The 21,923-nt window shown below is 44.7% G+C and overlaps 2 protein-coding genes across 5 annotated transcripts in view; one reads left to right on the top strand and one right to left on the bottom strand.

The window, feature by feature from the left end:
* LOC122945819 (kinesin-like protein KIF22) overlaps positions 1-21,923 on the bottom strand; it is a 41,876-nt gene that overhangs the window by 5,539 nt on the left and 14,414 nt on the right. For 2 of the 3 annotated variants that reach the window (XM_044305042.1, XM_044305039.1), the window contains exons 2-4: positions 1,831-1,899; positions 1,374-1,590; positions 1,122-1,249 (exon numbers count right to left, since the gene is read on the bottom strand). In XM_044305042.1, coding sequence (XP_044160977.1) covers positions 1,122-1,249; positions 1,374-1,576 — 331 coding nt within the window. In that variant the 5' untranslated portion in view covers positions 1,577-1,590; positions 1,831-1,899. Of the gene's footprint in view, positions 1-1,121; positions 1,250-1,373; positions 1,591-1,830; positions 1,900-2,111; positions 2,209-21,923 lie in introns of those variants that run through there. The other variant, XM_044305040.1, reaches the window with a different exon arrangement.
* Positions 7,318-13,108, top strand: LOC122945816 (E3 SUMO-protein ligase ZBED1-like). 2 transcript variants are annotated; one of them, XM_044305036.1, is made up of 8 exons: positions 7,318-7,772; positions 9,977-10,083; positions 10,187-10,234; positions 10,324-10,418; positions 10,505-10,591; positions 10,762-11,678; positions 11,959-12,563; positions 12,647-13,108. In XM_044305036.1, exons 6-8 carry the CDS (start codon positions 10,802-10,804, stop codon positions 13,106-13,108), a joined length of 1,944 nt encoding a protein of 647 aa, XP_044160971.1. In that variant the 5' UTR covers positions 7,318-7,772; positions 9,977-10,083; positions 10,187-10,234; positions 10,324-10,418; positions 10,505-10,591; positions 10,762-10,801. The 2 variants fall into 2 exon arrangements, with proteins under 2 accessions (XP_044160971.1, XP_044160972.1); XM_044305037.1 differs by having other exon boundaries at positions 10,187-10,418.

The raw sequence follows: 21,923 nt of genomic DNA, 5'->3' as shown, positions 1-21,923 counted from the left end.
TTAAAAGTGAAATAATTGTGTTTTAAAATAAATTCTATGGCCTTACAAATAAAAACTCTGTCTGGCATTTGTACATCCTGGGACAACATATGGACTATAGCAGCGATACCCAGTTCATGTCTAATATTGGTATAAAGGGCTGACACATCTAGTGTTACCCAAATCAAATCATCTTCCCAACGAAAGTTTTCTAGTGAGGTTATGAGGTGAGCAGTGTCCCTAATGTAAGAAGGGAGCTTTGTTACATATCTTTGCAGATAGTTATCCACATAGGCTGATAAATTTGCTGTTAAGCCCCCAACCCCTGATATGATCGACCTACCTGGAGGGTTGGTTAAGGACTTATGTATCTTTGGTAGGAAGTAAAAACGTGGAGTGGACTGATGTGCAGTTTGAAGAAAGATTTTCAATTTTTTATCTAATACCCCCTTCGTACCCTGATAAAATAAGCTCATACAATAATTTCTTAAAATCCCGAGTGGGGTCCTCTAGAAGGGGTCTATAGAAATTTTTATCTGAAAGGATCCTCATGGATTCTGCTATATAATATTCTGTATCCAAGATGACAATCCCCCCCCCCCCCCCCCCCTTATCAGCACTTTTAATCACAATGTCCCTATTTCTCATGAGGGTTTTTATGGCAAGTTTCTCTCGATGCCTCAGATTTTCTTTGATTTTACAATCTAATCCCTTATCGGCGTTCTCTCTTCGTGGCTTGATCAGAGCAGTTTTTAGGTCCCGCATTGTCACGTCATAGAAGTATTCAATGAAGGGACCTTTACTATCCAGTGGGTAGAAGGTGGATTTCCCTTTAAGATCACAGGGGATAGGTGTCTGAATAGATATGTCGGTCAACATAGGAACCTGGTTGAGCATATTTTTAGGTTCTAAAGATTTCCCAGCAAAGTGTCTCTGGAGTGTCAATTTCCTAATGAATTGATTCAGGTCAACAAATACCTCAAAGAGATCGGATTGGTCAGTGGGGCAAAATGAGAGACCCTTGCTCAAAAGCAATACCTCACTGGGATGTAAATTGTGTTTCGAGAGATTAAATATACCCTTGGATCTTGTTATACAGAGTCCAGGACTTCAATAAAGTGGACCTCCAGGACACTACATACCCGCTCCTGTTGGTCCATAGGCAAACACACTGGCATTCTGCCCAACTAATAAGTGAGGAAGAAGTGGATACACAGAGCCGTTGTAGATCTCACACTGGGTGGCATTGTCCCCATAAAAGGCATCAACGCTGAGGAGCACAGAAAGGGTCAAAACCCCAAAACTTCATATAAGATCACGAATTTCATTTCCGTCACCCAGCAGGTTCTAAATTACCAACATAACATTTCCTCACTGCTGGTGACTGAACTTACTGGTACTGCATGGTTTCCAGCTGGTTTCTGCAGTTTACAATCTCCAGTGACTGCGAGTCCAGGCCCCGGACACAGACCTCATCTTCCCCCTTCTCCATGTACGGCCGGAGGCGCACCGCTACTCGCACCCGGGAAGGTGAGGGCTTCTTATTCACAGTCACATTCACCCCGTGGCTATCCATGATGCTTACTCTCTTCGCCATGTTCAAACCAGAAGCTGCAAAATGGATTAGTGACAAATACATCAGATAAAACCGCCAGGATGTCCCTTAACCTGTCACAACAGAAAACCGCACAAAGAGCTCTAGAGACTTGTAGGAATAAGAACCCTGAGACGTGGCCTGATCGTGTCACTTATAGCACTGGCGGCATTGGAGGAAGACCATCGGGCCCTTCAGATACCAGGGACCAGGTGTGAATGCTGACAGCCATGTCTGCTATATTTATAAGTGCTCACCTGTAGAAGTACGTAGTCGCTGATCACCGATCCTCTGTCACAGGGGGTCCCCGGGACCAATAAAGTCACCTGAAAAACAGCAACCAGAGTGAGGAGTGAGACAAGGTGATGGCTGTAGATCACGGCAATGACAGGATCACATAGGACCCCAGAACGGCACCCCCACAGATGAGCCTCACAGGCCATTGTACAAGTCACTGCTCATTTCATGGCATCCACAACACAATACAGCGAGCGCAGGAGGAGAGGACCGGCAGCCATGTCACCAGCACAATCCTCACCGAGCATCTTATACTGACTGGTGCCATCCAACGACTCCTGTCAATCACCACCGAGCTGTGGACCTCTTTCATAGTGGTTATATCCGTGACAAGAACTGTCATAGGTGCAAAAAGAACAGAACCCAAACATTCAGGAAAATGAAAATAAATAAATAAAATGATACAACCTACCAGTAATTGCTTTTCACAAAACCTCCATGAAGTCACCACCAGACCATGAGCTGATCCTCCTGAAGGTAGCGCTGCGGCCTTCCCACAGGCCTAGTGACATCTCGACTACTACCACCGGCCCGGGCACAGCCCAGCCATGTTCACTTCAATGGGACTGAACCCTGCCCAGGCCAGTGCTGGTAGTCGTGAGGTCAGTGGGCCTGCAGGAAACAGAGAATGCTGCGGCGCTAATGCCTTCTCAAACAGCTGATTGACGGGGGTCCCGGGTGTCGGAGCCCCACCGATCACATCAGTAATAAAAAAAAAAAGATTAAAAAAAAAAGATACTGAACCGTTTTAAAAAGGGCCCCCTCCATCTTCTCAGTGTCCTCTGGACCTGACAGTCTCAAACATCCATTCGCTGTAGAGACTATTAGACCTCCTCCAGGACTGAGCAGCTGCCAAGCCCGGAGGTCCGCAGCTCCTGAGCACCGCGTCTGTCACTACTTCAGCAGGAAAAGAACCGGCAGTTATGAAAATAATTCTATCATCCCTAATAGTCAAAAAAAGTCTCCAACTAAAAAATGCTTGAATTTCATTAACCCCCATCTTGCTGAAGTGATCGCAACCCAAAAAAACTGTTTAAGGGTTAGAAATTGTACCCTGATTTGATCAATCCTGATTAAACTAAATTGAGATTCCACGTTGAACAGATGTTCTAACTCTGGGTCTCAGTCTCTGTTCCTTTCAAAAACTATGATAAAAAAACAAACGCGCATACTTAAACCCTCTGTGCAGGTTTATAAGTGCAAGACCTTTAGCGAACCCATCTTGTAAAATGTCCAAAACGGTAAGGATATGTAATGCATCCTCTACCAGGAGAGAGATTCCTTCCAGATCTTACGATAAAGTCTACGACGCCACCTTCCTAGCGGCCACCACGGTGTCAATGGCTATCTGATAGCCCTTTATCTTAAAAGGGTTCTCTTGGCTAAACGTAAATTGGGGCATAATACTGACCTGTGGAGGGAAGAATGTTGGTCTGGTACCTTCCTTCCACAGCGCAGCCCGTTCCAAGATCCACCACCCGGTCATGTGACTGCTCCTGTCGGGCTTTCTGGTCTTCCGGCGAGTCTCAGTCTTCTCTTGCTTTGAGCAGGAGATGGATTGTCATGAATGACGTCACCGCCCTTCTGCTCAAGAAAGCGCCGGCCGTCATCACAACGCACGCACACTATGCTGAATGCTAGTGCGCATACACAGGATTGCTGGCCGCTCTCTGCAGTGTACAGGCTTCTATGTGAAGCCTGTACTGACTCCTGCACAGCGCGATGTAAGCGCTGTGCAGGAGTGACACCATATCGATCATCCACATAGGCTGATGGCTATGTTGTGGATCTCACTGGGGACACTGCCTGGCACATTGGGGGGGTACCGTGGATGGCAATGGGAGCACTGTTTATGGCACATGGGGCACACTGTGGATGTCACCGTTACGGCAGCTCAGTACGAGTGATGGGGATCATGCAAACTACTGTGATCAGCCCAGGAATCCATGTCTCAAGTCCATGCATGAGCCACAATTTCCAGGCCAACCTCAGCTTCCCCGACCAGATAAGAGACTGGCGGTATCATACATTACTGTCATATCGTCAGTTCATCAGGAGAGTGCGGTCGTCCTGGGAGATGTGGCGACACGCGGACCGCGTTTCCCAGGCTGATCATGGTCAGGGGTGTGGAATTCCTATCGCCCGACGCCCGGGACATGCAGGTAGTTTGTGCAGGCAGCTTAGCCCCGCGGGCAAGTAGCAGGGCTGACTGATCCGATCCGTTTGAAACAGCTCAGCTTACACAGACTATGCAGAGCCGCTCACCTCACGCTGGCAGCAGGGAGGAGCCTGAGGGAGGGACGGGGAGGAGTAATATGATCTTAGAGTGGAAGCTGCCTTCTGCCAGCCCCACCCCTCCCTGCCCACCAACCAATCAGAGCTGAAGGGGCAGGGCAAGCACACTAGCAGCTCTGAGTCACACAAGTGCAGGGAGTCAGAATAGAAATGAATCCAATGAGTCACAAGTTAAAAGAATCTAAAGATCCGACTTAGTTTGTGACTCATTTGATTCTTTGAGTTAAAAGAGCCGTGAGTCAGAGGGTAGAGCAGGTTACACTGAGGCTGAGGCTGCTCTTGTTGCAGCAGTGATAAGATTAACCACCTCAGCCCCGCTAGCTGAAACCCCCTTCATGACCAGAGCACTTTTTACACTTCGGCACTACACTCCTTTCACCGTTTATCGCTCGGTCATGCAACTTACCACCCAAATGAATTTTACCTCCTTTTCTTCTCACTAATAGAGCTTTCATCTGGTGGTATTTTATTGCTGCTGTCATTTTTACTTTTTTGTTATTAATCAAAATGTAACTTTTTTTTCAAAAAAATGACATTTTTCACTTTCAGCTGTAAAATTTTGCAAAAAAACAAATACATCTATATATATATATATATATATATATATACATATACATTTTTCGCCAAATTTATTGTTCTACATGTCTTTGATAAAAAAAAAGTTTGGGTAAACGTTATAGCGTTTACAAACTATGGTACAAAAATGTGAATTTCCGCTTTTTGAAGCAGCTCTGACTTTCTGAGCACCTGTCATGTTTCCTGAGGTTCTACAATGCCCAGACAGTAGAAACACCCCACAAATGACCCCATTTCGGAAAGTAGACACCCTAAGGTATTCGCTGATGGGCATAGTGAGTTCATAGAACTTTTTATTTTTTGTCACAAGTTAGCGGAAAATGATGATGATTTTTCTTTTTTTTTTCTTACAAAGTCTCATATTGCACTAACTTGCAACAAAAAATAAAAAATTCTAGGAACTCGCCATGCCCCTCACGGAATACCTTGGGGTGTCTTCTTTCCAAAATGGGGTCACTTGTGGTGTAGTTATACTGCCCTGGCAATTTAGGGGCCCAAATGTGTGAGAAGAACTTTGCAATCAAAATGTGTAAAAAATGACCGGTGAAATCCGAAAAGGTGCTCTTTGGAATATGTGCCCCTTTGCCCACCTTGGCATCAAAAAAGTGTCACATCTGGTATCGCCGTACTCAGGAGAAGTTGGGGAATGTGTTTTGGGGTGTCATTTTACATATACCCATGCTGGGTGAGAGAAATATCTTGGCAAAAGACAACTTTTCCAATTTTTTTTATACAAAGTTGGCATTTGATCAAGATATTTATCTCACCCAGCATGGGTATATGTAAAATGACACCCCGAAACACATTCCCCAACTTCTCCTGAGAACGGCGATACCACATGTGTGACACTTTTTTGCAGCCTAGATGCGCAAAGGGGCCCAAATTCCTATTAGGAGGGCATTTTTAGACATTTGGATCCCAGGCTTCTTCTCACGCTTTAGGGCCCCTAAAAAGCCAGGGCAGTATAAATACCCCACATGTGACCCCACTTTGGAAAGAAGACACCCCAAGGTATCCAATGAGGGGCCTGGCGAGTTCATCTAAAAAAAAAATTTCGCATAAAAGTTAGCAGAAATTGATGATTTTTTTTTTTTTTTTTCTCAGTCTCACTTTCCACTAACTTAGGACAAAAATGTAAATCTTTCATGGACTCAATATGCCCCTCAGCAAATACCTTGGGGTGTCTTCTTTCCAAAATGGGGTCAGTTGTGGGGTGTTTGTACTGCCCTGGCATTTGAGGGTCTCCGCAATCATTACATGTATGGCCAGCATTAGGAGTTTATGCTATTCTCCTTATATTGAGCATACAGGTAATGAGATTTTTTTTTCCGTTCAGCCTCTGGGCTGAAAGAAAAAAAATGAACGGCACAGATTTCTTCATTCGCATCGATCAATGTGGATGAAAAAATCTCTGCCAAAAAAAAAAAAAATGGAGGGGAAAGGCGTCTGCCAGGACATAGGAGCTCCGCCCAACATCCATACCCACTTAGCTCGTATGCCCTGGCAAACCAGATTTCTCCATTCACATCAATCGATGTGGATGAATAAATCACTGCCGGGATTTTTTTTTTTATATATATATACAAAGTTTGCCAAAGCATAGGAACGCCGCCTCCTCCTCAGCTCGTATGCCTCGGCAAACGTATCTGTCACTGCAGAGGAGAAAATCCCGTCTTGCAGCGCCGCATACACCGACTTGCGTGTAATCTGACAGCAGCGCAATGCTTCTGTCAGAATGCACATCGGTGCTGCAGCTGGTCGATCGGTTGGTCCACCTGGAAGGTAAAAAAAGAAGAAAAAAAAACAAGCCGCAACGCAATAATTTTATTAACTTTGCAACAGAACATATAAACTTTAATTTTTTTAACTGAACATTAACCTTTTTGCTTACTGGTGTTTTTTTTACCTTTTTATAGAACAAACCTCTCCTTCCCCATGGGTCAATGTGCAAAGCGCAAATCGCCCAAAGATGTGGCGAAGTGCGTTATGCACTTTGTCCCATGTAAAAGGAGAGGTTTGCAGCAGCAGTGAGTGAATGGGCCCTAATAGTCCGGTGTGCCTATCCTGGTGAGATGTGATCCCTATGCTAGGTGTACCTGTAAGTGGTACTTCCGGAAACACTCTCCAAAGCATAGGGCAGGGTGGTCAGGACAGAAATAGCGGGTGTCACGCTGTAAAATAACATATTAACACTTTTTAGTAGGATAGGGTATTTTAAGGACCATGAAAGGTCAGCACTTGTGTGACGTGTCAATTTTGACAGTTCTTGAGACGACAATAGTATTTGGAAAGGTTAGGAATCCTCCTAACTCAGCATATCATTATTAGCTTTACAAATAAGGAAACTTAGAAAACCATGATGTAAGGGGTTTTACTTGTTAACCATATGTCTGTTATAATGGTAAATTTAGGATACAATGTAACTCTATGGAGAGTCAACCTATAAAAAGGCTTTGTCTCATGACATTGGGAGAGCATTCTTTGACAAGACACCTGTGCTCTCTACACACACACACATTCACACATACACGTTACTTTAAGGGAATCACTTTTTCTTCACTCATTCTACATTGGTTTATTACATGCTTGTTATCTTTTGAGATTCTTCTGCTGTACTTTATATTTTTCTCTTCCTAAACTTTGTAACTGTTTCTTCTTATGCGAATTAAACCCTTTTAACTTTTATCTTTCATCACGAACTTTGCGCATTTTGTTGGGCTCCTTCTAAAGCATTTCTTGAAAAATAGAGAAATGCTGGACGATATTTTACATTGGCGAGCCAGCGGATTTTTGTTGCATTCCTTCAGTTTGTAAAGAGGTGGGCCCAAGAGAGAGATTATTATTACAAGCTTCAGGAAAACAACAACAACGAACCTATAGAAGAAGAAGTGAGCCACACATCTGTTGCAAGTGTCACTTCCCAGACGTAATACAGACGAAGGTCTTTGAGGAAAGAATTTACTACACAGAGATCCTTCCATTGACTGTGGGAAGAAGACGTAAGAAGGGGACATCATTACACGGTACCTGAGTAAGTAATGGAATTTCTTAATTCTTATTCAGATAAAAGTAAATTGGAGTTTAAAGTTGTAAGTAGTCATACTAATGCACAATTATGGGCAAGTTTATATAGTCAATGTGAAGAAGAAAACATAAGAATTGACAAAAAGTTGTTGTGTATGGATAAATTGCAGAAGAAGCTCAGGAATGTATTACATATGGTGAAAATATTCAATACATTAGTTCTTGAAGACAGGCAGCCACAGACTCAGACACATAGTATATGTGTGAATAATAAAGACACACATGATACAGACACACAGGAACACATAGAAGAGGATGATTTTAATGATTGTCCAAAGTGTCAAATTTTGGCACAACACATTGAAGATCTGGAAGATCAGATGGAAACTAGGACACAGCTCATATCAAGATTATGCCATCGTACGAAAAAAGTTTCTATCGTTACAAAAAGTGGCATAGATACGGGTGCGTCCTACATTCCAGACACTAGTCCAGCTGATGTAAATGAAGACATAGAGGCTGAGGAAGTCAGGAGGAGGAAATTACATGACAGGGCAGCCAGGTTAAATTTAAAAATTTGTAAAGATATCCCAGCTTATACTGATAAGATGGATGCATTTCACAATGCTGATATCTTTGAATCTAATACTGCTAAGTTCAATCTAAATAATGAACAGAAAAACAAAGTATTTAAAGTATGGCTTCCCTCACATATGGCAAGGAGATTAGAGACCACACCAAGAGTAAATGAGGAGCGCGAAATAATACATAGTCCCCCCAGCAGATCGATTGAGGCAACTACTTTTATTTACTACTGGAGAATCTACTCCTACATTTGAAATCCTTGACATGTTAAAGCCAACTTTACAGGATGATCCATTTGCATTCTTGATAAAATTTGAACAGGCTTATAGAATGGTCATGGAAATTGAGGATGATTCTGAACTAGGCCTGCACAATTAATCGAATCGTGGTTTTTGCGTTTTGCGATATGGCGATTTGAAAATCATAAAAATGCTGCGATTATATTACTTACAACAAGTAATAGCCAGGTGACACTGACAGGGCTTCTGTGGCGTCAGCGGCTCCGGCGGTGGCGGCATGGATGCCTGTGACGTCGCCTTGGGCTCCGTTGGCGTCAACGAGCGTTTCTGTGGTGGCGGATGATGATTGGAGCAGCAGTCCACCTGACTGCGCTCCCCCAATGTGATTGGCGGCGGCAGCTTACGTATGCTCGCGCGCACCTAGTCCTGGGAGGAAAGCCCCACCCACCCTGCTGAACGGAGCCCCGAGGAGAAGCCCGGCCATTACAATTGTGTGCGCAGCGCACGAAGCAGCAGCAGCAGGTCCCCCACGGTACAGCATGGAATGAGGGAGTGATTTAGTCTCATTTCATATCCAGTCCCCTTCATTTGATGTTGTCAATGAACATGAAGGTGGCTGGCATGAGAGGGGGAAGGGAACCTACCTGGCTCTGGCTGGCATATGAGGGGGGAGGGGTGGTTAACCTACCTGGCTCTGGCTGGCATATGAGGGGGGGATTAACCTACCTGGCGCCGCTGCTGGCATATGAGGGGGCATTAACCTACCTGGCTGATGGCATATGAGGGGGGATTAACCTACCTGGCTGATGGCATATGAGGGGGGGGGGACCTACCTGGCTCTGACTGGCATATGAGGGGGGGTGGTTAACCTACCTGGCGCCGCTGCTGGCATATGAGGGGGGATTAACCTACCTGGCTGCGCTGGCATATGAGGGGGGATTAACCAACCTGGCTGCTGGCATATGAGGGGGGGGGACCTACCTGGCTCTGACTGGCATATGAGGGGGGATTAACCTACCTGTCTGCTGGCATATGAGGGGGGGACCTACCTGGTTCTGGTTGGCATATGAGGGGGGGGGGGTTTACCTAGTACCTGGCTGCTGGCATATGAGGGGGGGGTTTACCTACCTGGCTGCTGGCATATGAGGGGGGGTGGGAAACCTACCTGGCTCTGACTGGCGGCATATGAGGGGGACATTGCTGGCATAGGAGGAGTGGACCTTGCTGGAATATGAGGGTGGGGGAACTGGCATGGCATTATGAAGGGGATGGGAATCTCAGGCTAGGGAGGGGGGGGGGTTAGACTGCTAGATTCTTCTCATCCCGTTACCTGGCTGGCGCTGCCTCAAATAGGTAACAACGTGACAGTTTTTTTTCCTTTTTTCAGTGGCACAGAGTAAGAAAACCGGAAGAGCTAAGCGACGCTCCGAGTCCAACCTCAGATTTGTCCCCATCACGTGGTTCTTCCCTTCCTTACATTTGTCAAAGAAAAAGGTACTGGTTCCAAATGACCAATTAAGGGCTAGGTTCTTCTTACCCCTGTGTTGCTTAGCTCTCAAATTTTTTTTACTGTCTTTGTGTCTTGTCTGTCTACTAGGTGTCACTGGCAAAACAAGAGTAAAAAAAAAAAAAAAAAACGGAAGAGGTAAGCGACGCTCCAACCTCAGATTTGTCAACGACACGTGGTTCCCTTCCTTACATTGGGCATTTGGGCAACAGTGTTACTCTTTCCAGGTGACAAAAGTTATCAAACTGGACAAGCCAAACTCAAGCAGTACAACGGCAGCAGACTTATCATTGTGGTTCCCATATATTTGGAAATCAAAAAGGTACCAATGCCATAATTATTGGGTAATGTTCTTAACACAATTGCTTGGCTTAGAATCAGATTTTGACAGTTTTTAATTTTTTATAGGTGGCGAAAAAAGAGGAAGAGAACCGTAGAAGACGTGCAAAGTACCAAAGATTTATTCACCTCCATTTGGCAAGGATTAGGAAACGGGTATTTGTGGTTTGTGCCAATTCAGATTATGAATTTCTTATATTCTGTGCTCTTCCCCTCTAAACAGGTCTGTCAGACTCAGTAGTACTGTCTCATTCTTGTTAATATGACTTTAGAATGGCTAAGAATTAGGAATAGTTAATAATCATCATGTTTAACTTTCCTTTCAGTCCGCTTGTTCTGCAAAGTGAAGAAGACCAGGCACTGAAGATGGATGCAGTAGTTGCCAGCGAGACCGACACTGAATTTTTTAATTTTGTCCCCAAAAAAAATGCTACCTCTGTCATATGGCGCTATTTTGGCTTTACGAGAACCGACACAGAGCAAAAAGAGGTACACTGCAAAACTTGCAAAGTCAGAGTTGCTACGTCACGTGGCAACACAACAAATTTATACCAGCACCTAAAACAGCATGGAGAAAAGTATAAAGAATGCATGACACTGAAAGGCCAGAGTAAAGACACAGCGGCTGCCGCTCTACAAAACAAAGAACAACCCAGCCGAACAAGCCAGAGCATAATTACAGATGTATTTGCGAGTATCGCGCCATATGCCAAGTCTTCACAGCGACATAAAGAAATCACTGACGCCATAACCCAATGCTTGTCAAGAGACATGATGCCATTATACACAGTTAGCAAAGTGGGATTTCAGAAACTGATCCACACTCTGGACAAGAGGTATCAGCTGCCCTCACGAAACTACTTCTCTCAAACGGCTATCCCCGAGCTTTACAGCAAATGCCGTGATGCAGTTCAACAGGAAATGGCTGGGGTGAAATTATTTTCCACCACTACGGACTTGTGGTCAAGCAGAACAACTGAACCATATATTAGTCTAACTGTGCACTTTGTCAATGAGGAGTTTCAACTGAAAAGCCGTTGCCTGCAAACATCCTATTTTCCTGATGACTACACAGGAGAGAACATAGCCTTGGGCTTGAAGGAGGCATTGGCTGCATGGAACCTCTGTGAAGATCATCAGGTCGCTATCACAACAGACAATGGAACGAATGTAGTAAAAGCTGTGGAGCTTAATCAGTGGACAAGATTTCAGTGCTTTGGGCATAGACTTCATCTGGCCATTGGTAAGTAGATTTTTTGTCTGTTTTCTACTGTTACTGTAACTATTACTGTACTGCCCTGTTTGGAGGACTCTGAGCAGCAATTTATTCATTGGGTTTGGGGTAGCTGTACCATCTATTTAACATTCTTAAATAATATGGTACAAGTTATTACAACTACACCCAAAGTCCCAAACTCTATGGTTAACTACTGCTGTCATTTTCCTCCTAACTAAAATTGGGAATTTGGGATTACTTTACTTGTTTTAAATGTAATATATTATTGTGATCTTATCATTCACAGGAAATGCCATGAAGAATAGTGCGCATGCACAATGTATCAGCAGAGCTCTTGGGATATGCAGGAAGTTGGTGGGCCACTTCTCCCATAGCTGGAAGAGGGTGGCCTTGAGGGAGGCACAAAGAGAACTTGACCTTCCAGAACATGCTATGGTGACCGACTGCTCAACAAGATGGGGTTCCACTCAGAAAATGATAGCACGAATCATAGAGCAGCAAAATGCTCTGTCCAAGATTCTCTCCACAGACCGTAAAGTGAGACACCTACTGCCCTCATGGCAGGACCTGGAGGTTTTGGAATCTGTTAACAAGGCCCTCAGTCCACTACAAGATTTCACAGATGCCCTATCAGGTGAAAGTTATGTAAGCATTTCCTGTGTCAAGCCTGCTCTCAGTCTCCTGAACACTTCTGTGTTGGCTGAAGAAGAAGAGGACACTGACCTAACCAAGTCACTAAAATCAAGAATTCTACAGTACCTTAATGAGAAATATGAAGTGACCCAAGACCTGTTAAACATGGCATCTTTTATGGACCCACGGTTCAGAACACAGTACCTGTCAGCCGATGAGACCCAGAGCATCAAAGATCGAGTCATCGCTGAGTTGCAGGTAAGTGAAACCGGTCTGCTCAACTGGTTAGAATTTCATGTAACATATTTCTAAAACATGCATTTTTATGTCATTTATTTCAGGAACTTCAGCAGCATCAGCCTGAACCCCAAAGCACTGCAGCGATGGAGGGGGATAGTCATGTGGGAAACCCACCTGCTGCGAAAACCAAGAAAAGTCTTGCAAGATTTTTCAAGGAATCTACACGTGCTGCAGCAGCACCACTGTCAGGCAACACTGCATTTGATCCCATAGAACAGTTTAGAGAAGCAGTGGCTGCAGAACTCAATATTTACATTTATATGCCACTTATAGATCATGGAGAAGATCCTTTGAAATGGTGGAAGTTTCACAAGATCAACTTCCCTAGGCTATGCAAATTAGCACAAAAATATCTGTGTATCCAAGCAACAAGCTCTGCGTCAGAGAGGGCTTTTAGCAGCAGTGGTAATATTGTATCTAACCATCGGTCCTGTCTGAAACCAGACAAGGTGGATATGCTGGTGTTTTTGTCAAAGAACCTTTCAGCAAGTGTTTCAAAATAGGATTTAGGAAGTACTTATAAAAAAAGCTTGTGGGGGTGCGCATGCGCACGGCTTGCAGGGAAGACATGGCTCTGTGAGCTCCGCTCCGACCGCTGACTAATTCCCTATAACAGCGCCGTTGAATCGGCTCCACAAGCCCTGAACACTCATGCAGGGTTCGCAGAAGTCTGCCCGAGGCAAGAGGGGTACTAAAATCCCGGGAACACCGGCGCCTTCACAGACCATACCGGAGATCTTCCGGAGCACGAGGCAATCCATCATGGCGGATAAAGCGGCGTCCCCAGCAAGTCCAGCCTCCTCTACTGAGAGTGAACCCCGTGTGGACGCAGCAGCCTCACAAGCAGGTCAGGCGGATCTCTATGCTAATATAGCAAACCTTTTTAAAACCGAACTGTCCCAGGCGGTTGCTGAATTCTCCCGCCAGATAAATGACCTGGGGAACAGGGTCTCGGACCTGGAGTCCAAGGCGGACGAACTTTCTGACGCCATAGGCGCCGACAGGGGGGACATTGATGCCCACTCTCTCCAGCTACAAGTGCTTGAATCAAAGCTAGAAGATTTGGAGAACCGGTCCAGACGGGGTAACTTGCGGATCAGGGGTTTGCCTGAGTCCTACCAGGACCTTCCAGCCACTATGGGGTCGCTGTTCGTCACTCTACTTCCCCAGGCCCAACCGAATCAACTTCGGATGGACAGAATACATCGGGCCCTGGGGAAACCGCGAATACCGGATACGCCCAGAGATGTAATATTGAAATTTCATCACCCTCAGGTGCGGGATATGATACTGAATGCTGCGAGAAATATGGCTAACTTGCCGGATCTCCCGCCCACAGTGCATCTTTATGCAGACTTAGCGCCCACAACGCTGCGTAAACGTAGAGAAATGAGGCCTGTGACGCAGGCGCTTCAACAAGCACAGGTGCGCTATAGATGGGGGTTCCCCTTTGCTTTGTCCTTCCAACTAAACTCCCGCTCCTACACAGTTCATACCCCAGAAGAGGGGATTGAAAGGCTACGCCAGGCTGGATTAAAGGTGGATCGCATGGAGAGGTCGACCGAGCCCCCAAGGCCCCAGCGCCCAGCCAGAGTCTGGACTCAGGTCACCACCGCCGCCTCGTCGGCGAATAAGTCACCGGGTCACTGATGGAGCTTTTTTTCTCTTATGTCCCCTTGTCTAGGGACAAACGAGTCGTTAATATGACTTGACCAGTTCTTACTAGTGTTCGCCCTCTCATTGCTCTCTTTGTGCAGCCTGGTAATGTTTTTTTTTTTGCTCTTACCTCTAGCACTAGTGCCATTCAGGTTCTCCGAATAGGGACACAGCGACTCGGACTTGCATGTTGCCATCCGTTGTTGGGCTACTATTTGTGGGTCCAGGGATAGATATTGTTCCCCTGATGCCCACTTCTGGCCCACTTGTTTCTACTGGCTGTTCTGGGCACAGCCATTCAAGCTGTCTAACAGCATTGTTTGATTTTTTTGTTGTTTTTGTTTAAACGCTTTGTTTTTCAGGAGATCCATACCCTCACCACTCAATACGCTATCTGGTCTGTATTATTCGATATGCTTAGCTTCACTATATATTGCTGGGATAATGTGTAAGTTACTGTCACACAATGTAAGGGGTTTGAATTCCCCAAGGAAACGTAAGACGGCCCTTACATCCTACCTTAGACATAACCCGGATATTATTTGTATTCAGGAGACGCACTTTACACCTACCTCCCACCCCAAATACTTCCATCCCCGCTACTCCAGGTTCTTCTCCTCTACATTTCACACTAAAAGCAGGGGAGTAATCACCCTTTTGCGGAATTCTTTCCCGCTCCAGATAAGTGATCATGTTACTGACCAAGAAGGGCGCTATGTTATCTTGCTGGGAGAATTTGAGGGGAAAATACGGTGTATAGTGAATGTGTATGCCCCCACTGAAGATCCGATTACCTTTTTCACTCACATGTATACCATACTTGAGGCGCTTAGATATGATGAGTTGATTTGGGCTGGGGATTTCAACTTTGTGGTGAACCCTTCACTAGATCGCTCTTCACCTCCTAATACCCCACGCCTTGTGGCCCAAGGGACCCAAATTAAAGCTGTTATGGAATCCCTTTCCATTGCTGACTCCTGGAGGGAACACAACGGCACTCAGAGAGGTTATACCTATTATTCGCCCGCCCATCGTCTGTATACCCGTATTGATCTGGTCCTGATATCCACATCCCTCCTACCATTTCTGGCCTATTGTAGGCATCAAGTGGCGACATGGTCTGATCATGACATGGTCATCTTGGACATCACCCCAGCTGCTCCCACGACTCGTCTCTTCACATGGAGGCTTAATGAGTCACTGTTGTCCAGGCCGGCCGTGCGTGATCGGCTCCAGGATGTTTTGAAGCAATTCTTCCTGGACAACACTGACCCAGATATTGACCCTGTCGGGGTATGGCTCTCTCACAAGGCCTTCATGAGGGGTCAGATTATCAGGGAAGCATCACTTTTAAAAAAAGAGACAGGTTTCCCTGTTGAACCTTGAGTCCAAACTCAGTAGGCTTGTGAGGGCCCACCAAAGAGCTCCCTCATTGTATCTGCTTAAGGAAATAAAAAATACCAAACTGCACATAAACATGATCCTCATGAACCATACTGAGAAAGCCTTGCGTTGGACCGCATCCTACTACTACAAGTACGCTAACAAACCTGACAAGATGCTGGCCCGTCAACTTAAAGCTAGACAGAAAATTAACCAGGTGTTCCAGATTCGCACAAAATCAGGACAGGTGTCCTCCAACCCAGAGTCCATATACCAAACTTTCCACACATTTTACCAGCAACTTTATGCGACTCCGGGTGCTCAGCAAGGTCGAGTTAATAGCAATTTCCTGAAGGATATCAGGTTACCACGGGCTGGCCCCGAGGCGGTGAATGACTTAAGCAAAGCAATAATGAATGAGGAAGTAGAATTTACGATTAAGGCCCTAAAGTTGGGTAAGGCGCCTGGCCCGGATGGGTTTACGGCTCTCTACTATAAAAAATTTGCTTCCTTGTTGATTCCTCATATTACCAAATTCTGTAACCATATAATGCAGGGTAATGCCCCTCACCCCGACTTTTTAGCCGCCAACATCACGGTTATTCCCAAGCCTAAGAAAGATCCACTTTCTCCTGCCAATTATAGACCGATTTCACTATTGAACCTTGATACGAAAATTCTCACGTCCATCCTAGCTAGGCGATTAAATACTCTTCTCCCGAGTCTAATTGGTAAAGATCAGGTGGGATTCATACCAGGTAGGGAAGCTCCCGACAACATTCGCAAAGTCCTCAATCTGATCCAGGTCGCGAACAAACGGTCCACCCCGTTAGCTGTCCTGGCCCTTGATATAGAGAAGGCTTTCGATTCAGTCACATGGGAATACTTGCATCAAGTCCTTCTGTCCATGGGTATTAGGGGACCATTTGTGCAAGCAATCAAAGCCCTTTATTCGGCTCCGGTTGCATACCTTAAGCTTCCGTCCATGAGCCCCGCTCCCATCCAAATACTCAAGGGTGCCCTCTCTCACCGGCTCTTTGCTTTAGCTATGGAGCCCCTAGCCATCTCTATCAGGAGTGACCAGAATGTGACGGGTCTCAGGGTGGGCGACACCGAACATAAGCTGAGCTTGTTTGCGGATGACCTCCTCTTATCCCTTACAAACCCTCTTGTCTCCCTACCAAATCTCTTACAAACCCTGAAGTCCTTTTCGGAAATATCTGGGCTTCATATCAATCATCAAAAGTCCGAGCTTATGTTATGCAATGCCTCCCCGTCACTGAAGACAACCTTATTGCAAAACTTTCAGTTCCAATATTTGCCCAACCATATCCCATATCTGGGTACTGTAGTGTCCTCCCAACCTCACATGATGTATAAGTTGAATTATACCCCCCTATACCGAAAGATAAGAGGATCTTAAAACATGGGGCGTGTTACCTATTTCATGGATTGGTAGGATACACGTAATAAGAATGGTGGTCCTGCCAAGGCTGTTGTATCTATTCCGTACTGTACCATTACCAGTCCAGAGTCGGGATCTCCATGACCTACAAAAGGATGTAATGAAGTTTATCTGGGGCAACAAGCGAGCCCGTATTGCTAGAGCAACCATGTGTCGACATAAAACACAGGGGGGTCTTTCAGTACCAGATTTCATTAAATACTATAAGGCAGCGAGGTTGGCTCAGCTTTTCCTGACGCATTTGAAGCCAGAGACACACCCCTTATGGGTCTCCATAGAACAGTCACTCATTGCTCCTTGGTCGTGGAGAGCTTTGCTCTGGACTACCCTGCCTATCCCAGCGGCAGTCCGTTCAAATTCACCACTTTCCTATCAAGCCATATTGTTGTGGAGGTCTGTCAGGTTTAAGTTGGGCCTACAGTCTAGAAACACTCCTCTGCTTCACATACTAGGTAACCCAGCCTTCCCACCGGGGCTCAGGGCACTCGATTTTCACTGGTGGATCACCAATAAATGTATTACGTTGCATAAATTCCTGGTCAGGGGTAAATTGATCACACTGTCTGATTTTAAGGATAAGTTTGATCTCCCCCCCCCCCCGGTGAGTCATTCGCAGCCAACCAAGTCTTTTCATTCCTCCGCTCTTTAAAGATAGACGAACTGACCCTAGATTTTACTCCCTTTGAACGTTTTGTTACTTTCTCTCTATACAAACAGGGGCTATTGTCTAGGCTGTATGGCATGCTGGATGCCTCGCCTGGGGGAGTTAAGCTTTCGTATATGGTGGAGTGGGAGAAGGATATACAGGAAGAATATCCACTCTCAGATTGGTTTTCCCGCTCTCAGACCCTAACCAAAACTTCATGGCAAACCACACTGGCAGAGACCTCTGAAGGTCCTTCACAGGACCCATCTGGTGCCTGTTAGGCTACATCGTATCTATCCAGAAGTTTCTCCTCTATGCTTTAGAGGATGCACAGAGGATGGTACAGTTTATCATATCTGGTGGACATGCCCGCAGGTCCAACGGTTTTGGTCCAAAATAGGCAAACTGATTTCCACAGTGTTAGGCTGCAGTTATAAGCCCGCTCCCTCCCTATGTCTTTTAGGAGATAAGCCTCCTTGGCTGACCTTTGCCAAGTTCAAACTATCGCAACACATTTTATTAGCTGCTAGAATCCATATTGCATTTAAATGGAAATCTGACACGTTAAGTGTCCAGGCGGTTATAGATCGAGTTAATAAAATCTTATTATATGAAAAACTGTCAGCCATTCGTTTGGACGCATTTGAGCCCTTTGAAAAATTGTGGGAACCCTGGGTTTCTTCCTCCTACTCCGCCGATGTGCAACAAAGTATAGCGTTGTAATACCCTGTCTACTCTGTGGGTGGCTTTAGCTATGCGGAGCTCGTGGGTCACCTGATTAAGTTTGGCTGTAACTATTTGCACCATTTTCCTTGCAATTGACCAATGTAGGATCTCCATTTGATTATTGTTCAAGTAATCTACCTTGTTTACTTTGTTTTTGTTAATTTGTATGTACCTACTACTTATATCAGTGATGCCACGTGATATTTTTCTAATGCTGTAAATTTTCAATAAAGCATTTGAAACATAAAAAAAGCTTGTGGATTTAATAGAAATTCTGCAGGCCCAGAGTACAATTGTTTCAGGGTGCAGGACGGTCAAGGACCAAAAACTGCTTCATTAAAGGGTTTCACTTTATGTCCCCACTCCCCAGGAAGGGATAGTTCTCTTATCTAACTTAGGAGATGCATCATGCTAGACAGATGTCCCGCAGGGTGTGCGCTGTCTGCGGGGGAATAGTCTTGTGTTGTCACATGTCCCCCTCTTGGGGGCGTGTGGCCTTTGTGATCTCCCCGCACCCACCGCACACCTATGCGATTGCATAATGTATGGGCATTTCTTGTTATGATTAGGTTTCCTTTTATGGCACTTTTATGTTTTTGTAACACTTACTGTCTTTGGCCTACTGGCCTTTTTTTTGCTTTAGACTTGCACTGCGTGGGACGTCGCTGGTACTCCCGCTGGCGTCGCTCGTCTTGCCCATCTGGATATAATATATAAATTTTTTATTTTTCACATTTTAAAAAAATAGGAAGAAAGTAAACTAAGTTGCATCAAGTAGAGTATTACACAAGCATTGAAGAGGAGAACCTTTCATTACCGTAAAAACTATGAAATATACAGACATGGAGAGCGGCGCCAGGGATCACCCTGCACTTACTATTATCTCTGGGCAGTGGGCACCGCTCCGTTCTCCCGGTATAGGCTCCGGTATCTTCAGATTTTAGGCTCAACTGGGAGGAGTCTGCCCTTGTTCTCCCGGGTGTCTCTTTCTCCCACTCTGCCCGGGAGAACAAGGGCAGACTCCTCCCAGTTGAGCCTAAAATCTGAAGAGAATGGAGTCTATACCGGGAGAACGGAGTGGCACGCCCAGGGATAATAGTAACTACTAGATCCCTGCGCGCCGCTCTACATGTTGACAATGTACTTAGTTCAGATTTTTTATGGTAGTGAAAGCAAGGTCATCTTTAATGATTGATGGTTCTCAAATTCTCTGATATAACTGTCCCACAAAAAAGCATATATTACAGAATACAACATATGCTTTTTGGTGGGACACTAATATCAGAGAATTTGAAAAACAATCATTAATGCTTTTGTAATCCACTATTTGATGCAAGTTTCTAGTTTCAAAATGTGAAAAATAAAAGATTTTAAAAAATAAATTATGTCCCCGACTTTCTGGGCTTGTGCCTTGTAATAAAACAAAGCTTATGCATACCTCCCTCCCTCGGGCTCTGATATTAGGGTGTCCCATCTGTTGCCAGTCCACTTACTTGGCTTCTCTGAATTGCAGATTGTAGCAGCTGCAGCTGACCTAGCTCACAATGCCACTCTGCCAACCACTGACTGTTGGTCGCATGTGACACCGCTGTGGCCAGAGATTGGCAGACTTGCACTGTGACCTGTGTCAGCTGCTGATGCTACGATGATCTGACAGCAATCAAGAGAAGCCAAAGTGCTTGCAGCCTCTGACGGGATTCCCTAATATCAAGGCCCAGCAGGGAGTGAAGGAGGTACATATTACATAGGCTTATATTACTAATTTACTAGCCTGGGCACTGGGCACATAACTTTTAGAAAACCATTTTAAGATAATAATCTTGTATTGCTGCTGAGCTGACTTTGGTGTTCTTTAAAAAGTTCCTGTTTGGTCAGTGTTTGGAAAATCTTGAACACATTGTTCTTATCTATTTTATTTATGTCAGTGCTATTAAGAAAATGGCAAGTTTTGTACTTTTGCACTTGCAGTAATGCAAATATGTTATTTAATTTAGTAAAAGATGTTTTATTTTGAAAAAAAACCACAGCATTTCAGTTCTTGAGTTAAAAATAAGTTCATTTCAGCATTATCAGTAATTTGTGTGCACTTTTGCCTTGAAAATCCAAGCAAATAGACCTCTAGCACAATTCCCTTTAAATATCGCATCGCATATCGTTATCGCAATTTTTAGGGCCCTAATCGCAATCGCACAAAATTCCAATATCGTGCAGCCCTATTCTGAACCCACTGCAATGATAAAGTCATTTGTAAAACGGTTAAAATACCTTGACCCAGTCTCCAGGGAGTTAGCATTAGGAAAGCTTAGTCTACAAGAGGCAGCGACATTTACTGATCAGATTAGGAGATCGATGAAACAGAGTAGTGTTAAGGCCAAAGTTATTGCTGTCCAAAAAAAAAATGAAAAACAGGTAACTAATTCAAGTCATCTTAAACCAAACCGTCCCATGAAAGGGGAATATTCCAAACAGAAAGGAAAGGTGTCATTTCACAGAGGACAAGTTACTTGTTGTTATTGTGGGAAAATAGGACATTTAAAATGGCAATGTAGGAAATTCATTAGTGAGACACAAAATTCAGGGAAAGAAATTGGTTTTGTGCCGACAGCTCCTTCTCCAGAGCAGTATCAGTCACAGTCACCGTATGCGCCTCTAATACGACAAATTAGAGAATTAACATTAAATAACACAATGTACAAGGGGAAATCTTATGGTGATAAGATTGAGGAGACAACTGGTTTATTACCTTCCCCATGACTAGGAAGAACTCTGACCTCTCGTCCTTTGGAACTAGTAGCTCCAGTTTCACTAGATGAGTGTGGGAGACCTTTTGTAAGGGGATCTTTACAGGGCAAAGAGGTGACATTTCTCATTGACACAGGAGCTCAATTAAGTGTGACTAATCAGAATTTACCACTAACTTCAAATGCACCGGTTTGTACAATTGTTGGTTTTAGTGGAAAGAGCGGTACTAAAGCGATTTTAGCTCAGAATGTGGGTTTGGAAATACCTGGCTATCTGAAAACTGAAATTGACATTTGGCATAGTACTAACTCTGAAAACATCATAGGAACTGACATCATGAAGAAATGGGGTTGGGTCATTGACTTAGGGAATAAGGTGATCTGGAAAGATGTTGATGGATCTAAACCTGTAGTCATTGATCCCACTGAATACAGTCAGGTTGGGACTGTTAGCTTAACTGAAGTTGTTTCTTCAGAACATTTGTGGCCAGACACTGGTGACGATGAAGTTTTAAAAGGAATTGTACAATGTACTCCTTCTTTGTGGGCACAATTCAGAAATGAGGTGGGCACAATGAAAGCAGTATTAGTGAATGTGGAGGGGAGAGATCCTCCTCCCCAAAAGCAGTACAAATTGCCACCTGAATCAATTGGTCCCATGTCTAAAATCATACAGGAACTGCTTGATCAGGGTGTAATTA

Source organism: Bufo gargarizans, chromosome 8, assembly GCF_014858855.1.
Source record: "Bufo gargarizans isolate SCDJY-AF-19 chromosome 8, ASM1485885v1, whole genome shotgun sequence".
In the NCBI taxonomy this organism is placed as follows: Eukaryota; Metazoa; Chordata; class Amphibia; order Anura; family Bufonidae; genus Bufo; species Bufo gargarizans.
The sequence above is the reverse complement of the archived record's forward strand: the minus strand, read 5'-3'. Positions and strand labels throughout refer to the sequence as shown.